Raw genomic sequence first — 21,309 nt, 5'->3', positions numbered from 1 at the left:
AATAAATGGAAAAATTGTTCATTCTGATGAAATAGCGAAAAAAAAAACAGTTAAAAAGAATACTGCATAAATATAGATGGTGTGACTGTAATAAATATATATTATGGAGCACAGCTAACAAGTACATTGAAGAGATGGGACAAAAAGACTTAGAAAAGTATTGATCTTGAAAGCCCAAATATAGTAGCGTTATAGAATAAATTCACGGGTGAGGTAAACTTAGTCGACTGATTAATTGCATTGTACCGGATAAAAATTCATTCAAAAAGATGATATCATTGATATTGGCATCTATTATTGAATTTAAAAATAATACATGCTTGGCATTTATATAAGGAGAGATTGGCTATTATATAATGTATAGTCACCAAGATTATAAAACAGAAATTGCTTCTTGTTTATGTCAAGAATGATAAGGATGTAAAAGGAAGAACATGCTATCTTACATTCTATAGGTAAAAAATTACAAAACAAGAAAAAAGAAAAAAAAAGTAAGAGGACCAACTACAGTTTTTCGTTGTAAAATCCCAAGATGTAATGAATGTTAACTCCAAATGGATAACATGTAAACAAATTCGATTATGGAGTTTTTAAAAATATAAATCATCTCTAACAATTTACAGTTAATTTGGTTATGATAGATAAATGATATAACTAGATTTTGATTAAGCACATATTAATTCTATAAAAGATCATTCTTACAACAGAAAAACAAATAGGAAACATAAGCCTTAAAAAGCAACTCATTAAAGCTTTCTACCTATTCTCGTAATTATTTTATATGACGCAATAATAAAAATATTTAATTTACTTTCATTCGATGAACTATCCAAAATATCTAATATTGATTGAAAGAACCTGAGATAGTCTCATTGCTTCTCTTTCGTCTAGACATCCAATCCTTCTTTATGAGATCCGAACCTTTTTCACCAATCATTATCACAGGTGCATTGATATTTCCACTAGTGATCGTAGGCATGATCGAAGCATCGATCACTCGAAGTCCTTCTACTCCATATACTTTTAAAGAGGGATCTACGACCGCCATTGGATCGGATCGTGGACCCATTTTCGCAGTACAGCTCATGTGATAAATTGTCATTGTGAATTGGCGAATTGCACATTCCCAATATTCATCCGTGAACATTGGAAGATGTTTACAATTTGGCAATGGCTTACTGTGAAATCTTGTTCCTAATCTTTTTAGGCTACTCGTTTCAGTAAATGCAATTGCTGCTTTGACTCCTTCTCGCAAAACATTCACATCATTACGATCCGTTAGATAGTTATGATATATCAACGGATAATCGTGTGGATCTTTTGACTTTAAATGTATATAACCTAAAGATTTAGGTCTTAGAATCATAGGAATGATATGAAAACTTTCACGATTAGTAATCTCTCCATAGGCTTCATCGTAAAAATTGTCCTTTAAGCAAAAAGAATTTTTTGATAATTTACCTGAGTTATTTATAGTGGCGGAGGTAATTAGGAATTCTATATCAGGCCAATCATCCGTCTGATTAGCATATTTGGTGGATATAAATCCCACTACTTCGAGACCAATACTCGAAGTTAGAGGGCCGTTCTCAGTAACTGCATATTTCAATGCTGCGTTTATGTTTAGCAAACGAGTTAATACCAAAGTGATCTTGTGATCGATGAGGAATGTTAGACCACCAACGGCTATATGATCTTGAAGATTCTGACCAACGCCAGGTGAATCTTGAATCACTGGAATACCGAGATCTTCGAGGTGATTCTTAGCACCGATTCCAGACAGCATCAATAATTGAGGAGTGTTTATAGCACCTGCCGAAAGTATAACTTCTTTCTTCGCAAATACCGTCTCAACACGACCATTCCTAATAAATTCTACACCGTATGCTCTTTTGGTACTTGGATCTATGAGAATACGCGTAACATGGCTCCATAACGATAGATGAAAATTCTTTCGAAATTTGATGGGACGTACGAATGCCTTGGCTGCACTACACCTAGCGCCCCTGCGCATTGTATATTGAAAGAATGCGAAGCCTGTTTGTTGTTGGCCATTTACATCCACGATGTTATAACCCATTTCTTCTGCAGCTTGAAGATAGGCTGGACCCAGAGGCGTATTATAAGGAGAGTCTTGAATAGTTAAATAACCGCCTGTAAAATCCATTTTTGCATGAGAATGAATGGATGACTCAATATCACTTGTAATGTCTTTTTGTTTCAAAACATTAATCATCTCAATTTTCTGAATTTTATGAACAATCAAAATCGTAGCTCACCTGTGCTATGGTATTTGGTGTTCCGCGCTAAATATGGGTTTCTTTGGTCCTGTGACTTTTTAAAATATGGGAGTACATCGTCGTATCCCCAACCAGGATTACCAAAGCTTTCCCATTGATCAAAGTCACGACGATTTCCTCGAATATACAACATGGTATTAAGTACGCTTGAACCTCCTAATACCTAGAATCAATCCGATAAGATAATATAATAATCTTAAGTAGTGTTTTCGAGAGTAAGCTGAAAGATTGTAATGATCTGTGATTGTATGAATTTATATAATATATATTATTGGATTTTATTTTCGTAGGTTTGTTCTAAAATAGACATTCCGTTTGATCAATGAATAAATGAATTAATAGATGATTTAATTAAATATTGGTTAGAAGAAATACTCATGTATTTATTCAAGTATCTTCAACTATTTGTTGTTTCTTTTTTAATTTTTTATAGCTGTTACGTTATATTAACAACCATTTGTTTGTTTTTATTTGTAAATGACCGTATCCATGAACGAGTTTCTAATATTTACCGCGTCGGATTACTTTCTCTCCGACCTAATTATATCTTACATATACTTGACCTTCTTTACATTATAACTCTTTGCTAATCTGACATTCTAGTAGTCTTCATTATGAAATAATTGTTATTGTTGTCGATTTCTTTAACTATCTTGCATCGCGGCTAAATCAAAGGAGTTACCTTCCCTCGGGTCCAACAACTACGTTGATCATTCATCGCTTGGCAAGCACTATCTTGTGGTTGAGCTCTATACTTCCAATCCAATTTGCTTTTGTGTAAATAGAGAGACAAAATCGGTACGTCCGTAATCTCGGTTTCGTGACCTCCCGCTTCTAAAAGAAGTACACTCCATTCTGGATTCTCTGTTAATCTGTTAACAACAACGCTACCAGCTGAACCACCACCGACCACTACGAAATCGTATTCCTTTAATAGATTTTTTGTGACTCGTGGTTGATTTTCGGGATCCATTAGATAATAATTGAAGTAAGTTAAGGCAGATATTATAATCGGTATGAAACTCAGTTTTCCAATACCGAGCTCTAATATATTCGTTTGTATCGCGGATGCTGCAGTTGCCGCAAGGTTCGTCATCATTAATCTTGACTTTTAGTAAGCTTGTTTTTTCTTCAATTGTAGGAAAACAGAGATGCAGTAATTCTTCTGAGTCAATAACTTGTAATAAAGCTTTATACACCTTTTAATGGTTTGTCGTTTTTCACTTATATCAATTCGAAACTGGAGTAATCTCACAAACAGGATTTTTACCTTAATCAATAATTTTATTGGTTTTTCGAATTATTTTTGTTCTCGATTATATTTGATCATTTTTTAACATTATTTGAATATTTGAGTTAACATTTTGTTAATATATTTAATGACGTCGTTCTCATTGCTTTGTTTTTTTTTTTTTTTTTCGATAGTAACTGTACTCTTCGTAGGATACTGTAATGGATCTGTAACCAGTCGACAAAATAAAATTTGAAACACAGAAATTGGAAAAATTATGAAACTTGTGGATTTAAGGTATCAAGTAATATTTTCTAAGTGAAATACTATTTTTTTTTTATACGCATTTTACTTTTCACGTTGTCCAAAACGTTCAAAGTAATATGCGTCGTTTTTTTAATTTTGATTTCTCCGGATTTTAAAAATTCAAAGGATTAAATTTTGTATCAGTCATAAACAGATATCATTGTCTGATTTAATCAAATAAATAAAATGTAAATGTTACATTACTCAGTAGGTATCTGGTAATGAAGCTATACCTTTTATCATTATTTGCAAGTAATAAAATAAAACCGAAAAATATGATTATTTTTTAAAATTTATAAATTAGAAATAATAATTATTGCTTTGTAATCACTAACTGGAATGATGTATTACATATGTTGATTATTAACTGATGGAAATATTTAAATGATGTGTGTACTATGTCATTAGATTATCATGTCGCATTATTTTGTAAGATTTCAAAGGAACATTAAGATAAGTCATTCTTTTGTAAGAGTTAGAAAGAAAATCACGTTAATTGATAAATTTTAAATTGTTTTGTAAAAGTTAGAGGGATAAGAATCAGAAAGAAAGTTAAGTTACTTATAGGATTAGTAAATTAGTACTTAAGACTGTGGACTGATGTATTAACATTATCAGATCTATTGTCTTACATATACTTATTTTTATTGGAGGATCGAAATGTTAATAAAAAGATGAAACCATTCAGAAGATATATTCATTTTTGTATATTTTTCCGTCTTATTTATTCGACAATTGATAATTGTAAATGCATGTATGAATTTTCAAAATAACTAGAGATACAGTTTTCTTTAGTATGAAAATAGGAATTTTTTTATGTATATCATTAACGCGAAAATTATTCTATGGTCATATTATTTTGTGCAATAATCTATTTGATATCGTTTTCGTTCTAGCGAAATACGTATCTTTATGTTTCGTTGCTAATCTACAGAAAGCATTAGTTCTGTTTCATTTAAGAATCGTCTTATTAAAGCTTTTTATTTATTGAGAAGTTCATCAGCTAACTAAATTAAGAAGACTCTATATTTTTAATTTTTTCTAAGTCTTTAAATTTTAAATCTAAATATTATTAAATTTAAAATAATTCCAAGTACTTGTAAAATCTACCTTCGGTATATCTAACTTTCTCAATCTAACCAAATGGTTTTTCTATGCCTGTTCTTTCAATTCCTCATTTGTAATGTGTTTTGCTATTTCCCATGAATGATCTTCTTTTACATTTATGATATCCAAAGAAATTTGTCTGTTTGTCATTAATATTTTTAATTTTCTTATCAAAAGAACCAAACCTAAGAATATTACGTCAAGTTTTGAAATATATCGTGTTTTCTAAAAATATACTTTAAATTATATGAAAATTTTATGAAAAACTTCCAAAATCCTAATGAAATAAAATGTTTATCTATTATTTTATGATCAAAACGACATATTTCGGTATATATAAGTTTGTATAATACGTATAAACTTTATATAAAAACCAAGGCAGAAATATTAAAATCATTTAACAAAAATAATTGTTAAATGGTTTTAATTGAGAAAATATTGAGAAGTGAAATTACATGAGAATATAGAATATATCTTATTGTATATTGCAGAGTATTTTAATATTGATTATACCATGAAGGATTATTAATATCACCAATAAAATATTCTATAAATTTCACGGACCTTTTGTTCAATATGTTGACTATGTCTACACGTAATTAAATTTATTCTTTATATGTAGTAAATGTAATTGGCGTAAAATATGCTAACAAAATGAAATCAGCTAGATTCTTTGTTGCAAATTCTATTGGGAATTTGAAAACAAAAAGAAAAACGAACACCCATTGATATATTACTTGATATATTGCAAACGCTAAGCAAATATAAAACATTCTTTATTTGTATAAAACATTTCCATATATTTTAACAATTTTTGTACTTGTTTTTGTAATTTTTTGTAATTGTTTAAAAAATGTTTCTTTTTTTTTTCATTATAGGCGCATTCAAACGTATAATTTTTCTTGATGAATTTATTCGATATATTTGTAATGAATTTGGAAAAAATCAAAAAAATATAACTATAAGGATATTTTTCAGATTGTATGAGCGAAAACGTGCAGAAGAGAAATAAAATAAAATTTAGAATGGAATATGCATAAATATTTGAATTTCATGGTATCTAGTTTGTAAGTTCGAAGTTAGAGCTCGTAAACGGCATTTAATTTCAGGACGTCAATAATTTTGTGTGATTTTTTTTTATAGTTAAAATGACAATCGATGTTATTTAGTATAATAGATTATACTATGTGCTTTTCCTTTTGAAATAGAATACTCACCAGTAATACGTTGGCTTTTTGTTATAACGATTTCTTAAAAATTATAACACAACATTGCATTTCCAAAAGGTTTTCTTTAGAAAAGACTCACAATTTTCACTATTTATCGATGTATCAAGACATTCTTTACCCTCAACAATAAATCAATTAATTTAGAATATGATATTTATTAGTATAGTTTTCCATATATTCTAATTTAGTAGTTTACTTCGGCGGACAAAACGGCAGACTGAAGACAAAAATATGACGAAGGAGCCTATAAATATTGTGGATATCACCAAGATCTCCGCTATCGTTTTTAAATCATTCTGTGAAAGTGAACTTATCACAGTGGGGATTAGAACCAAAGAATTTTTTTTATAACATTACACTGGTTTACTATGTGCACATATCTTATTGACCTAATAACGATAATGTAAATCAAGGATCACAAGTATTCATAACTAGTTTCTATTTTTTATATTCTCTATTTTTTTATCAATATTATTATCATTAATATACAAATAATTGTTGTACTTTCAATATTCTAGGCAATCAAAGATTTTAAGTTATTGAAATGGTTAACGTCAATTCAAATTCTAATACGGAAGAATAAATTATATAAAAAAAGATTGTCTATATCGAATATAGTATTTTTTCAAATAATCCAAATCAATGTAAATCTTATAAGTTTGCTGTATTGTAATATATATTTATATTTATATTATCTTTATTATCGATATTTTTATTAATTATATTTTTATTACTTTTGTTTTTCATATCTATATAAAATTTTTATTATCGAATAAATTCACTTTTATCATTACTTTCAAATCAAGGAGTATACGTACCCGCATACTAATTTATCTATCATTTGTTTTATTTGCTTTTTATCTATTTTATCAGAGAAAAAATAGTTTGTATAAATTCTGTGTTTTGCAGGAACATCTGTTAATACTTAAACGATATCATATAGAATACGTAATAAGTAAATTAACATTCATTAATGAGTATAATTTATACCGACATAATGTATCAATATTTTATTATTTAAGTAACGTTTTTTATATAGTTCTGTTATTGAGTGTGTTATCGTAAAAAATTAGGATAAAATTATATATTTGAAAAGAAATAGTTTATTGTATGAATTTTGTATTATATACATTCTACATGCATGTCTACAATTCTAATCTTTCTTTTCTTTCCACTTTTTTTTAGTATATAAACTAATGAAAATATTATCTATTGTATTTGTAAAGTAATAATATTTGATGCGTCCAATTTTTTTTACGATATAAACATCAAACATACTCCGATGTAGTTTTGAAAATTTAACTCAAAATGTAATATTTACGTAATCCTACATAATATTATTTATATTTATAATGAACCCAAATACCAGAAAGCAATTTGAATATTTTTAATTATCTCTATTAAAGCGATACGTTTCTTTTTCTACGTTGTAAGAACAAAAGGAGCTACCTATTAAAGAAGCATCGTGGTTTATAAAAACTTAAAGTTTACTTTACGACTTTCAATTATTTTTTTTTTATAACTCATCCTTTCCGAGCCAATCCTCTTTTATCATATCTGCTCCTTTCTCGGCTATCATCAACGTTGGTGCGTTTGTATTTCCACTGATAATTTGCGGCATTATGGAAGCATCGATGACTCTTAGTCTTTGAATGCCTTGTACTTTGAGACGAGGATCGACGACTGCTGTAGGATCACCAGAATGGCCCATTTTAGCTGTTCCAACCGGATGGTAGAATGTTCCTGCTGTGTTACTTAAGTTACAATCCCAATATTCCGTGGAATCGGACTCAGTGTTACGACAATTCGGTATGTCGTATTGACGTAAAGTTATTCCATTGTTTTGGAAAGTCTTAGTTGCCACCAACGACTTAACAAAATCGAGAGACTTCAAAAGTATTTTTCTGTCAGATTTATCAGCAAAATAATTCGCAAAGATCTTAACTTGATCGGCAGGATCGGTGCTACGTAACTTAATTTCACCCCTGCTCTTTGGTCTCAGTAAAGACGGGCATATAAATATGATATCTGTCTCCATAACGACTTCTTTCATATTGTCGATTAGTTCTTCTGAAACGTCGAAGGCTTCTAAAAGGAATTTGAGTTTATTGACCTGCCATCTTGGTACGTGAGTAAAGAGAATCTCTATTTCGGGATATTTCGATTGTGGGTCGGTTAAGTTAAGAAATCCAAGTAGATCAACGCCTCCGATCGTAGCCAATTCACCAGTTCCTTTCATCAGATAATCATAAGCAATGTCCATTATATGTGTCGGTGATGGTGGTCCTTTTGTTTGATTGATGTATGCCAGTTGAATTCCTAACCATATTACGTGATCCTGAAGGTTTTTTCCAACAGGTAAATCAGCCACTGGAGATATTCCTATTTCACGTAGATGATTCGTTGGTCCAATTCCAGAAAGCATTAAAATCTGAGGTGTTGTGATAGTGCCAGTGGATAAAATCACTTCTTTTGATGTCGTCACTTCGACTTGCTCGCCATTTTTCAAAGTCACCCTAACACCAGTTGCTCGATTATCATTCATGAGGATCTTATCTACCCTGGCGGACTTCATCACGTATAGATTCTTTCTATCCTTTATCGGTGAAAGAAATGCTTTGGCTGCATTTACTCGACGAGACATATTAATAGTTCCCAATGCTTTCCCGTATCCTATATAATGTTCCCCATCAAGCGATTCAAGAATAGGTACACCAAGTTCACGAGCAGCGTTTATAAAAATCTCTTGTATGTTTGTTTCGGAATAATTGAAACTTCTAATATCCAGAGGCCCATCTTTTATGCAATATTTATCTCCCCACTTATCGACATACTCTGGAGAACAGTTGATTGTTTTCTTGAAATATGGTAACACGTTCTCGTAACTCCAACCTTCATTGCCAAGACGTTCCCATTCGTCGTAATCTCGATCATTTCCACGGACGTGTAACATTGCATTTATCACAGAGCTGCCGCCTAGGGCCTTTCCTTTACTCCATTTGCAATTTCTGTCTTTCATACCTTGACAAAATCCATCCTGTGGTTCGATATCATAATTATAATCTTCTGCGGTTCCCAGAAGCATCAAAATCGATCCAGGAACGTCTGATAATTCTGATGGATCTTCACCAGCTTCGATCAATAATACATCCCAATTGCTTATCTCTGTCAATCTGTTTGCCAAAACCGATCCAGCGCTACCACCTCCTGCAATCACGAAATCAAATTCCTTTTTCGAATTTATAATTTCCTTCGTACGATCCTTCGGATATTCCTTATTAATGCTTAGAGAGCATTGTGCAACGAGCAACGTTTGTAACAGTTGCGTGAATAAAAAATTAGAAGATCCTTGCGCCGCAGATGCACAAGTTTCAGAAAGGCAAAATTCCATTTTTTTTCTCTTTTCTTTCTTCTTTTTTCTTTTTTTTTTTTTCCTGTTTTTTCTTTTTTTTCTTTCTTTTTTTTCTAGATTTTCCGTCTGTTCCTTGACTCAGTCCGACGATCCTTCACCTAAAAAAATTCCGCAGAAAATATAAATTTTTTGCGGCAGTTTTTTTTTTTTACATTTTTATTATTTATTGTGTTTATTTTTATCTTTTTTTTTCTTTTTTTTTTTTTTTTCTTTTTCTTCCTTTTCTTTCTTTTTTTGGAAAAGCAAAAATTCTAATAATTATGACACTCACTTGTCTCACGAACTTATCCTTCAATGTTGCCTCACTTTCTTTATTTATCCTTTGATGAAATCTATTTGAAAAATAATTGTAAAAATAACAATGCAAATAGTGGCAATTAGAATAAAGTAATGTCAATTAAAATAATTACTCATGTTAATGCAAGTTCACGAAATAGGTCATAAATCATTATTACTCACTGATAGTTCTGTAATAAGCAAACGCTAAAGGATGATTGATCATATTCAGATGCTGTATCATGAATAGATCTCGGTAATATCCCCTACTTTAATTTCTAGATCAATTTACAATTCTTGTTTCTTTTGATCATTTGATCTTCCCGATTCTTTATTCCCGCAATTTCTTTTCCATCAAGGCGTATCTTTTTACCTATCCAGTCATGTAACCTTTCCTATATCAGATTATGCATCATATCTTTAATAAACAATCTCAAATTACAATCACACATTATTCATTTTATACGATATTCAGTGATATCAATTTCGTTATATCGATCAAATACATACATACAGAGAGAGAAACAGAGACAGAAATACACACACATACATATATGTATAATATTTTCTATATGTTCCAATATAATCGTGCTCGATTGTTAGCAATAATGTTTCTTCATTTTAAAATAATGCTCTTTTATTAGTTCAAGCTTATCGATATTTTTTAAAGAAATAATTATGTAATAATATATGTATCTCTGATTACGTTATTTTTGTTTTTTCCGCTTAGCATCGTACTTATTTAAATATTGTTTAGAATATATAAATATACAAAACTGGCAAAGTGTATAATAAAACTCATAGAAGGAGGGAAAGAAGTAATCGTTTATTAAGAAATTTTGTGAAAAATCGTATGAATTAATTATTTGATTACCACGAATTGATAATCATATTGGATGCCTTTTCAGCTACCATCATTATAGCAGCAATTGGATTAGAATTGGGTAGATATGGAAATATGGAAGGATCGGCAACACGAATGTTTGGTACACCATATACTCGTAATTGCGAATCGACGACGGCATCAGGATCAGTTGCTGGTCCCATTTTGCAGGTACCGGCTTGATGATTCTCCGGTCCAGTCTTAGCTCGTATATAACATTCCCAATATGCATCCGAGCCGAAGTGCAAACTTGAAAATAATGTGATGTTATTGTCAGTATGTTTATTTTAATAATTATACGAAGATGGAAAAAAAATGAATGAATAATAGACTTACTTTGTACAAAGTGGATGTTTCACTGTATCTAATTGAAGATCCCATTTCTTCATGGTCGGGGTGTCTATGAGCTGAAGTATTTTTTTTATACCTTCGATCAAAACTTTCATATCTTTTTCATTGGTAAAATAATTAGGATACATTAGAGGCAAATCTAAAGGATTGGCGCTACGCAGTTCTACGGTACCACGACTTTCAGGAATTACGACGGTCGGTCTAGCGACGATCTTTCTTCTATTGGGGCAAGGTTCTTTAACACCATCCGTGCATTCGTTTGGCATTCCTGTTTTCGGGCAGTACGAACTGAAGCCGTCGAAGAATACTTGCAAGTCAGGTAAACCAGGAATAGTGTAGTTACTTTCAAGAAAAGCAGTGACCTGAGTTAATCCAGTGCTAGCCAAATCACCGGTTCTAGTTTCAAGAAATTCGTTCACTGATTGCATGGTCATAGTTTCTACCGAAATATCTTTAATAGTCATTGGTACAGCAATGGACACGTGATTGATAAAATACTGTCCTACTGGTAAATCCTTATACGTTCTAATACCAAATTTATTTAATTCCTCTCTTGGCCCAATACCGGAATTTAGAAGTAACTGTGGCGATCCCATGGCACCAGCCGTCAAAATAACTTCCTTATTACACTTGATGACTCTCCTTTGCCCTTTTTTGTCGACCAGTTCGACACCGTATGCTTTCATATCGTAATCGTTAATTAAAACCCTCAATACTCGAGCATTAGTCAGAACTCGTAGATTATTTCTATTGTATACAGGTCTTAGATAGGCTTTAGGAGTTGATGCTCTTAATCCTTTCTCCACTGTCATTGGTGCTACCATGAAACCAGTTTGGGTAAACTCCTTTAAACCAGACGTTCTATAACCTAATTCGGACGCTGATTCTAAAAGTGAACTAACAAATGCTGGTCTATGAGAATAATGTTGAATTTTCACTGGGCCATTGGGTACAGTACGAGCGAATGAACTTAACATCATTGGATCAACCGGATCCTCTGCACGTTGGAAATAGTGTTCGATTTCATCATAGGACCATCCAATGTTACCCTCACGTGCCCATTTATTATAGATCTCTGGATGACCGCGATAATACATCATGCCGTGCATTGCGCCGGTACCTGAGATCATTTTTCCTCTAGGTACATTACACTTTCCACCAGTATCTGAAATTTCGAATAAAAGTTCAATGAATTTTGTTCGATGTTGGACGAATGGAATAATAATGATAGATTATTTTACCTAAGCAGGCTGTTGGATGTGGTCTCGTTGGTTCCGTTTTATATTTCCAATCTAGTGACGAAGAAATAGCGCTCGAAGCAAATCCTGGAATAGCTGTCATGGTTGGTTCTTCGGGACCAGCTTCAATCAATAAAACTCTATTCCAAGCATTGTCACTTAATCTTCTGGCAATAATAGGTCCGGCTACACCTGCACCAACGACAATGAAGTCGTACCTATGTAAACATACATATCATCATGAATGCCTTGCCAAAATGGTTTATTTTCGAGAATAGACTTGAGAACTCATCATTTAGGTCATTTATTTACCATTCGTTTGGTACATCGTCTCTACCCAATCGACGGCAAGGGTCAGAAATGTCGCATCTCGACATCATCAGATTCTGAACTAAATTTATGAAAGCGGATTGGCCTCCGCATAACGTGTCCATGTATTTTGTATCTTCGAAACTGCAGCCGCAACATCCTGTTGTGTTTGATATAATGAAGCTGTCATAATTTAAGCCCAATTGATTGAGCTGAAAGAAACGACACCGTATTAATATTAATATGTAGTATCTATTCCTAATTAAATTCTTTTCGCGAAAGAAAAAAAAAAAAGATAAGGAAAAAAAGAAGACAGAAAAAACAAAGAAAAAATACACGTTATTATCAGCTAATCAGCAACGTACATAACATTTTAATATTTCACAGTTTAAAATAATCACGTTAATACGAATTGCAAATTTCTAGTTGATTATTCTCTTTTTCCTCTTTTTTGTTTTTGCATATCGGTATTTTAATAATACTGTATCCTGTAAAATGTATCCTGTAAAATACATTCGTTATTTCATTCGGCACAATTTAAAAAAGATTTTAATATCACTGATAATCTTAAATTATATTTTAATTTTAAGCTTGTATCTTTCGATTTGATCGTCGAAATAACGATGTACTCTTTTATATGGCGCTTTCATCGATTAATATTTATACTTACCATCGGTGGATTAACTTGTTTAGCGAATGCATACTGCACCAAAAGCAAGATAAAATCGAGTAGGCGCATTTTTAAAATCCGTATCATCGTACGTCATCCAAGATCATCTGTAAATTATTATATTTACTTTTTATTAAACAGGTCTTCGTTTTTTTTTTCTTTTTCTTTTCATTTTCGTTTTGTTTTGTTGTGTTTTTTTGTTTTTTTTTTTGTTTTTTTTTTTTTTTATCCGCTCACGTTTACCATACATTTATTTTGCACGATTAACCACGATAATCATATTTTTATCAAATATAGATCATTTAATTTTTCTCACATTCTCGCACGATTAATCATTGAAATTAAATTAATGATCCATTACGTATGGTTTTATGAAACGTCATTAGATTCGAAGATAACGAACGATTAGATAAATATATAATATTACGGGGATTTTCTAAATGATAACGACTTATGAATGTCAACGTATGTCATAGGAAAGATGTTTAATAACCATACATTTAATTAAACACAAACGTTCTTTCCACCACGGTACTTACGATCGCGACAGATTTTCCGTTTGGTTGCGCGCATACAATTTATCATTTCAGAGGATTCATAAATAAAAGTGAAAATGATGATCCATGCACTAGCAAGAAACCGTATGAACTGAAACAAGGAAAACAAAGAGAGAGAGAGAGAGAGAGAGAGAGAGAGAGAGAGAGAGAGAGAGAGAGAGAGAGAGAGAAAGAGAGAGAAAGATCGATACCATCGAGAACGTTCTAACACTCGTTATTGTAGCACCAAAGATAGAAAGTAAACGTTATTCTCATTCCTCTTACTTTCCTTTTATTTTTTACTTAATAGGCACTCTTTATTGCTTGCGATAGAAGAGGAAATTACGAGGCATCGATTATTTTCGATTTCCCTCGATCCTTTCCTTAAATACCGTTATAGATAATGTGTAGAGAGTTGGTAAATGTTAAATATGATATGTCGTTACATAAAGAATGGTAAATCTGTAACAGGGATCGGATAGATAGATATAGTGGTTCTGCAGAACGTCAATAGAACGACTAGGGTAGGGTGCAGTGGCCTCACGGCCACAGATATAAGAGAACCAAAACGATAGATGCCTTTCTATACAAATAAGCAGCATGCATGAGAAAGAAGGAAAGAGAGTTAGAGAGAGAAAGAGAGAGAGAGAGAGAGAGAGAGAGAGAGAGAAAGAGGGAGAGGAGAGAGAGAGAGAGCATACGTAATACATCGGAAGTCTTTCCGATAATGCTCGTCAAGAATCGTCTAATTAAATACAATCCAACTCGCAATATGTAATCTTCTCTTGGAGTTACACGAAATATAAGAAGAAAATCGTGACAGACATTTGAATGGATATATAAGTAACTCTTGACTAAAACGGAAGAGCCGAATCAACAGGATTTTAACACACGTTGACTATCGTAAGTCTAATCCGTTGTAACAGAATAAAATTTTCATTATTATAATCTTGTAATGATAAATTATTGATATTTTATAATCTTTAATTATGACTATACTCTTATTAATAATGAGTATTCATATTTTTAGCGATGATAATCTACCTATCATAATACATTTGGTTGCCACTGACAAGATACATATTAGACGATTAAAAATGATAAGTATTGGATTAAAATGCAGCAATAATAAAATAATGACGTATTGCAGAAACCACGACGGTCAGTACTACTTTCGTTTATATTATTGTAATATAATCGTTATCATAGAAATCTAGTTTTTTTTTAAATATTACATTTGTTAACTTTTAATTTAGAAATGATTCGTTAATTGATATTCGAAAGAATAATTTTCATTATAAATATATAAATATATATTTTCTTTATTCATAATTTCATTATTTAACCGAACGTGCCGTTAATAACGTTTATTAATTGTTGCGCAGCTCGCTTTTTTTACTTCACACTATTATCTCATTATTTGGATTATTGAAAATTATCTTTATGATTGTATTCGATTTATAAATAATTAATTTATAAATTCTGCAATGATGGTCATTAACGTGTCCTCCGTGATCAACGTGTTTATATCCACAACACAGACGTAAATTTTCCTAATCGCGTGATAACGATTGTACAGAATAATTGCGAATTTAGTTTAACTTGATGCGACACGACGATTAAATAAAGAAACAAATCACTTGTCACGTTCTCCTGCGGACTATGAACTAATATCATATTTGATTTGATCAAGAAGTAACACAAAAAGACGTGAGCATTAAAATTGTATCGCTGGTGAAACTATTTTTTCTTCATTTTCTTTCTTTTCTTTTCTTTTCTCTTTTTTTTTGTGTGTGTGTATCTCTTCTTATTCCATTTTTGAAATACCATAAGATCCCACGCAAGTTGGACTAGATAATCAACGACATTTAGATTGAAATTCCGAATGGCGCGGGGGCGCGCGCGGGCGCACGAACGAAATCGAGTTCTGTACTGACTGCAACCTCCGATTGATCGTACTCTTACCATTGGTCCATTAAATACGTTTTACATAAGATAAATGTGTGTACGATCGATTCCCATTGCAACTGGCTATAACGAACACGGTGAACTCGAATGTATGTACGTTGGTGGTAAACGTTGTTGGACGAGTTTACTTCCGAGGACGAGAAAAGAAATTCGAGATTTTTATGAAAGCACGTGTCGTTCAAAATCGATTGGATTTCATTGTAGACGAATATTAATTATATTGATTAGTGATAAGTACAATAGAGAGAAAGAAAGAGAATGAGAGAGAGAGAAAGAGAAAGAGAGAGAGAGAGAGAGAGAGAGAGAGAGAGAGAGAGAGAGAGATCGTTACCTGATGAAATTCAGTGGAACGTAGCGCGGCTGATGGTGAAGTATCGACTCAAGCTTGCCGGCTCGCAAACATTTTGGAAGCATTTGGAGCGTCGACGAGAACAAAGAAGAAACTAAAGGGGGAACGAACGGTGACTCGAGTCGAAAGGCGCGCGGCTACGAGTCAATGGTGGCTCCTGGACGGTCAACAGGAAGGTTGCTAATCGACTCAACGACCAAAAATATCAAGTAGACACAAACAGAGAAGGCAGACAGTAAGACTCGCGTCCGTTTCTCCTCGAAGAAGATCGTTTGGCAAGAGGCAAACGTTGTTAGCCGCATATCGGTTAACCCGTCAGCCAAACCAACCGACGAAGCTAGACGCACTAATTAAGAAGCCTCCTTCTTCTCTTCTTTCCACTCCTCTTACTCCTCTCTTTCGAGGGCCAAAGAAATCCCTCGTGTCTGACGGCGGTGAAACATCCGTGACGTGACGTCATCTTGCTTCCACTCTGCGTTCAGTCGAGTCTATTCGGTCCAAGCAGGATGCAACGTCAACGAAAGTCATTCCATCAACGAAGAAAGTTGAATAACAAAATTATATTGTATGTATATCCACACACAATATATACATCCCTTTGCATTGCAAGATGACGATTGACTTTTCTCTATAACTTTCGAATCATCTCTAATGTGATGTTTCATTTAGTTAATAAAACAAATCAGTATTTAAAAATTTCTTTTAAAGTATATGTTTATGTATGTAAAACTATAAATTGACCAAGAACAAACTAGGAAAATAATTATAGTGCAAAAGGATGTGTGTGTGTGTGTGTGTGTGTGTGTATTTCGTTTCGTTGTCCGGCTTTCTTCCTCGTCAAATGACTTTCGTTGATGTTGCATCCTTCTTGAATCAAATGGACTTGTGTATACAGGGTGTCCGTCCATAGACATCCGAGCAAATATCTCATAACTAGTTGGTTATGTTAAAAAAAATGTTATTAAGAAAAATTTGCACGGCTCTGAGTCAGCTACAAAGTGCAAGTATTCTTTTTTTCTTTTTATTTGTGATTTTTTTCGAGTTATGAAAGTCAATGTTGATTTTTTGTTTTTTTTTTTGTTTTTTTTTTTTTTTTTTTTTTTTTTTTTTTTTGTTTTAAATCAATATCCATAATATCTCTTTTTCCTATTATTTGTATAACGATGGTCATTGGTAATCAAAATCATATGTAATAAAAAATTATTATTATACATTTTTTACGAGATAATCGATATCTTACAGATTGACTAACATAATCATACTGTACTATAATTGATACTCCATACTATAGAAATATATTATTTACAAATCAAATAGTCGTATATCTTTTATTAACGAGTTGAAAGTCAGTCAGAAGGTCAGAATCTATACGTTGTAATCGAATTCAAAATATTATGAATGTTTTCCAAATTGTCATGTGGAAAAGCAACTATGTATTTTAATATTTAAGATTTTGATTAACTCGTAAACGATACGTAATAAAAATTTGTCACTTTCATATGATTTTAATTACAAATGATCACTACTATAGAAATATGCATAAAAAAATATTATAAGTATCCATGTAAAAAAAAAAAAAAAAGAAAAAATAAAGAAAAACTGTTGACCTTCATAAATCAAAAAGAAATCGTTTTTCCAACAAACAAAATTTTGTTTACACGAATTTTCTTGTGAATGATCCAGGTCACAAAAATTTTTATTATTAAATTTTCTTGTAACTTAAACTTGTCCACAATATATTTGCTTGGACATTTATAAACGAACACCCTGTATATATATACACATATGTGAACCGATTCTCCATGGGCAATAACAAGAAATAACGAACTATTATGATCATCTTGCCTAATGCGCGAACCTTTCAACAAATCGAGAAATCCTTTGAATTGCTCACCTACCCAAAAACTTCAGTAAACTTTTTCGAGTTCAAAGAAAGAAAATCAAAATAAAAGAAGACGAAAATAAAAGAAAAAAAAACAGAAAGAGAAGACTTCTCTATCGATTATGCAAGCTAGTATTTCGCTATACGAGTTTATAATGATTCGCAACGCACAAATATGGTGAATCACTGTTTCTCTCTCTCTCTCTCTCTCTCTCTCTCTCTCTCTCTCTCTTCCTATGTTTTTTCTTTTCTTTTCTTTTTTTTTTTTCTTTTCTTTCACTTTTCGCTTTACCTATCGTAAGATGTATGATTTCACTTGTATTCGAGGAAAATTAGGAGGTACGGCTCGTTGCGAGAATCAACCACCGATACGATCTGATTATTCTTATACGCTTAATTGTTACCACGGTTTCATAGGATTATAAGATCTTACCCGGTTCTTGAAGAGCTAGAATCCGGTTGATTCGAGTGCCAGCGAACGAATAGAGCTTCAAATGATTCTGTCTTTGAGTAATAAAGGAAGATGAAAGGTAATCATTATAGTAGAAATCATGTGGCACACTTGAGCATACATATGAAAAATATATTGACACAGCATGTGGGTAAATAAAAATTACCGAAATATAGAGGTATTCGATCAATTATTTTAATTCGCACATGTGCTCAATGCCAAAATAGTTCGATAATGTAACAAGATATATATACGTATTTATTTAATTATTTCAAATAATTTTTCGGAAATATGATATTTACCAAAAAGATTGTACATTGAATAATTTGTTGATTTTGCTTATCACGAATGACTTCGGTTATTCCAATACTCCTTAATCATATCGGCACCTTTTTCCGCGATCATTATTATGGGTGCGTTAGTATTTCCAGAGATTATATTCGGCATGATGGATCCGTCGATCACACGAAGACCTTGAATACCGTGTACCTTCAATCGAGAATCAACTACACCCATAGGATCGTTAGCAGGTGCCATCTTGCATGTACCAATTGGATGATAAATTGTCATTGTATAATGACGTGCGTGACATCGCCAATAATCATCCGATGAAAATTGAAATATTGAACAAGCTGGTATTCTATTTGGATTTGCCCGAGCATTAACATTTTGCATTATTTTCGTTTGACTTATTTTATGTGCAAACTTTGCGCCTTCTATCTGTGATAGAAAAAAATATTCCATAAAAGATTAATATCTATGAAACGTATATTTAACAAAAGTCTCTTGAAAAAGTTTAACTGAGATCAATTGAGATATTAGTTTAAGAAGAATACGTTCGTTAGTATTTCATTATAATTTTCAAAATTTTAACAATAATTAATAACTTATGTTAAATTTATTATGAATTAACATTAAGAGATAGAAAGTATGCATCTTTACCAAAATTTCAAGGTCGCGAAGATTGTTAAAGTAATTGGGTACAATGATAGGGTGATCTTTGGGATTTTTCGTTCTTAATTTGATATAACCTCTGCTACGAGGTCTCAAAAGAATTGGTATAATAGAGTAAGAATCCTGATAGTTGATATTTTTGAAAACTTTTGCATAAAAATCGTCCGTAAGACCAAATATTCTTTTACTAAATACTCCACCGTCTAAATTGATAGAAGCCGCCGCTATAAATAGCTGAATGTCTGGATAATCTGCGGAGACATTTGAATATCTGAAAATGAATGATATTTTTTATAAAAGTAATCCTGAGAAAAAGTGTTTTTAAAAAGATCGATCAATATCTATACTTACTTTGTATTAATAAAAGCCATTGCCTCGCATTCTGGTGCCGTATATAAAGGACCACTTTTTTTCTTAGCAAATTGTCTTACCGATTTCAGGGAAATAAGTTTTGGCAATACGTAAGTGAACTCGTTGAAATTGTATTTTTCCGGTGGATCGACCAAATAAACTATACCTCCTATTGCCACGTGATCTTGAAGATTCGAACCAACGCCTGGCATGTCTTGGATCAATGGTATATCTAATTCCTTAAGATGATCCATTGGTCCAATCCCCGACAGCATTAGCAATTGCGGTGACTGTATAGTACCGGCAGCCAAAATAACTTCGAAATTCGCACGAACGGTGTATGTTTCTTCATTGTTCCGAAACATTACGCCGTAAGCTCTCTTTGAATTTTCCTTTATCAGAATTTTTTCGACAATCGAATGCGTGCATATATGAAGATTTTTTCTTTTCGATGCCTTCCGAAGAAAAGCTTTAGAAGTACTGCAACGAAGACCGTCTCTGATCGTTGCATGAGAATACGTGAATCCAGTTTGATTCGATCCATTTATGTCACCTATTCTATAGCCTATCTCTTTTCCAGCCTCTAATAAATAATCCGTCACAGGAGTTTGAAATCTGAAATGTTCAATGGTCATTTCTCCGTTAGTCCCATGATAAGCGGGATCTAAACCTTCGATTTTGTTACTTTCCGATTTTTTAAAATATGGCAGTACACTCTCGTAATCCCAACCAGGATTACCTTGATCTCTCCAATTATCGTAATCCTTTTTGTTACCACGTACATAGAGCATAGCATTTATCACACTACTGCCGCCTAATACCTTTTAACATAAGAACATCCTTTGACAATTTGTTCGAACAAAATTCTATTTAAGATATTAATTTATAATATTTTACCTTTCCTCGTGGCCAATTACATTGCCTATTATTCATTCCCAGGCAATAACACGATGACGATTCCGTCTTAAATTGCCAATCTATTGGACTAACTTGATAAGTCGGAAAAATAACAGGAATATCTGATAACATCGGTTCGATTCCACCAGCTTCCAATAAAAGCACCGTCCAATTTTCGTTTTCCGAAAGACGATTCGCAATAACTGATCCCGCTGATCCACCACCAATCACCACAAAATCATAATTATCCGAAAGCTTTCTCGGTGACAATGTATTTATTCGATTGTCATGATCAATGATATCCGGACGATATAACAACACAAAGATTTTTAATAAAATTAGAAAACTCTTTTCCAGCCTATAAAAAAGCGCGATTTGTAAAGGAGACCATTTTTTTACCGTAATCATTCTTAATGAATGAAAATTTTCTTTTTTTTTTTTTTCAAAATGAAATACCAACGATCGATGCTTTCTATTCGTGATACAAAGAAAAAATGTAGTTCTCGAGAAACACCTGCCCACATAATGCACATAAATTGACCTCGATATTCTCTTTATTCGTTGTGTCAGCAATCTTACCGTTACAAATAAATTTATTATCGATGCAAA

The 21,309-nt window shown here is 32.3% G+C and overlaps 4 protein-coding genes across 8 annotated transcripts in view; 1 reads left to right on the top strand and 3 right to left on the bottom strand.

The window, feature by feature from the left end:
• The window catches only part of LOC124947739 (flotillin-2), a 73,590-nt gene that overhangs the window by 38,945 nt on the left and 13,336 nt on the right, over nt 1-21,309 (top strand). The gene's annotated exons all lie outside the window — the stretch shown is intronic.
• On the bottom strand, nt 22-7,692 carry LOC124947731 (glucose dehydrogenase [FAD, quinone]-like). Of its 2 annotated transcripts, none has more exons than XM_047490295.1 (3): nt 2,983-7,692; nt 2,280-2,463; nt 22-2,154 (listed from the first exon to the last, which is right to left on the bottom strand). In XM_047490295.1, the coding sequence occupies exons 1-3, from the start codon at nt 3,397-3,399 to the stop codon at nt 839-841; spliced, it is 1,917 nt and encodes a 638-aa protein (XP_047346251.1). In that variant the 5' UTR covers nt 3,400-7,692; the 3' UTR covers nt 22-838. The 2 variants fall into 2 exon arrangements, with proteins under 2 accessions (XP_047346251.1, XP_047346252.1); XM_047490296.1 differs by having other exon boundaries at nt 22-2,133.
• Nucleotides 9,503-16,539, bottom strand: LOC124947730 (glucose dehydrogenase [FAD, quinone]-like). Of its 4 annotated transcripts, none has more exons than XM_047490290.1 (9): nt 16,148-16,539; nt 13,313-13,419; nt 12,646-12,854; nt 12,337-12,551; nt 11,081-12,260; nt 10,736-10,993; nt 9,996-10,256; nt 9,857-9,917; nt 9,503-9,683 (listed from the first exon to the last, which is right to left on the bottom strand). In XM_047490290.1, exons 2-7 carry the CDS (start codon nt 13,397-13,399, stop codon nt 10,235-10,237), a joined length of 1,971 nt encoding a protein of 656 aa, XP_047346246.1. In that variant the 5' UTR covers nt 13,400-13,419; nt 16,148-16,539; the 3' UTR covers nt 9,503-9,683; nt 9,857-9,917; nt 9,996-10,234. The 4 variants fall into 4 exon arrangements, with proteins under 4 accessions (XP_047346246.1, XP_047346247.1, XP_047346249.1 ...); XM_047490291.1 differs by having other exon boundaries at nt 10,045-10,256; XM_047490293.1 differs by lacking the exon at nt 16,148-16,539 and adding an exon at nt 15,676-15,822.
• LOC124947735 (glucose dehydrogenase [FAD, quinone]-like) lies at nt 18,746-21,174 on the bottom strand. Its single transcript, XM_047490304.1, has 4 exons — nt 20,701-21,174; nt 19,804-20,624; nt 19,441-19,723; nt 18,746-19,218 (listed from the first exon to the last, which is right to left on the bottom strand). Exons 1-4 carry the CDS (start codon nt 21,106-21,108, stop codon nt 18,841-18,843), a joined length of 1,890 nt encoding a protein of 629 aa, XP_047346260.1. The 5' UTR covers nt 21,109-21,174; the 3' UTR covers nt 18,746-18,840.

This window comes from Vespa velutina, chromosome 3, assembly GCF_912470025.1.
Source record: "Vespa velutina chromosome 3, iVesVel2.1, whole genome shotgun sequence".
In the NCBI taxonomy this organism is placed as follows: Eukaryota; Metazoa; Arthropoda; class Insecta; order Hymenoptera; family Vespidae; genus Vespa; species Vespa velutina.
This window is presented reverse-complemented; position numbering and strand designations above follow the sequence as displayed.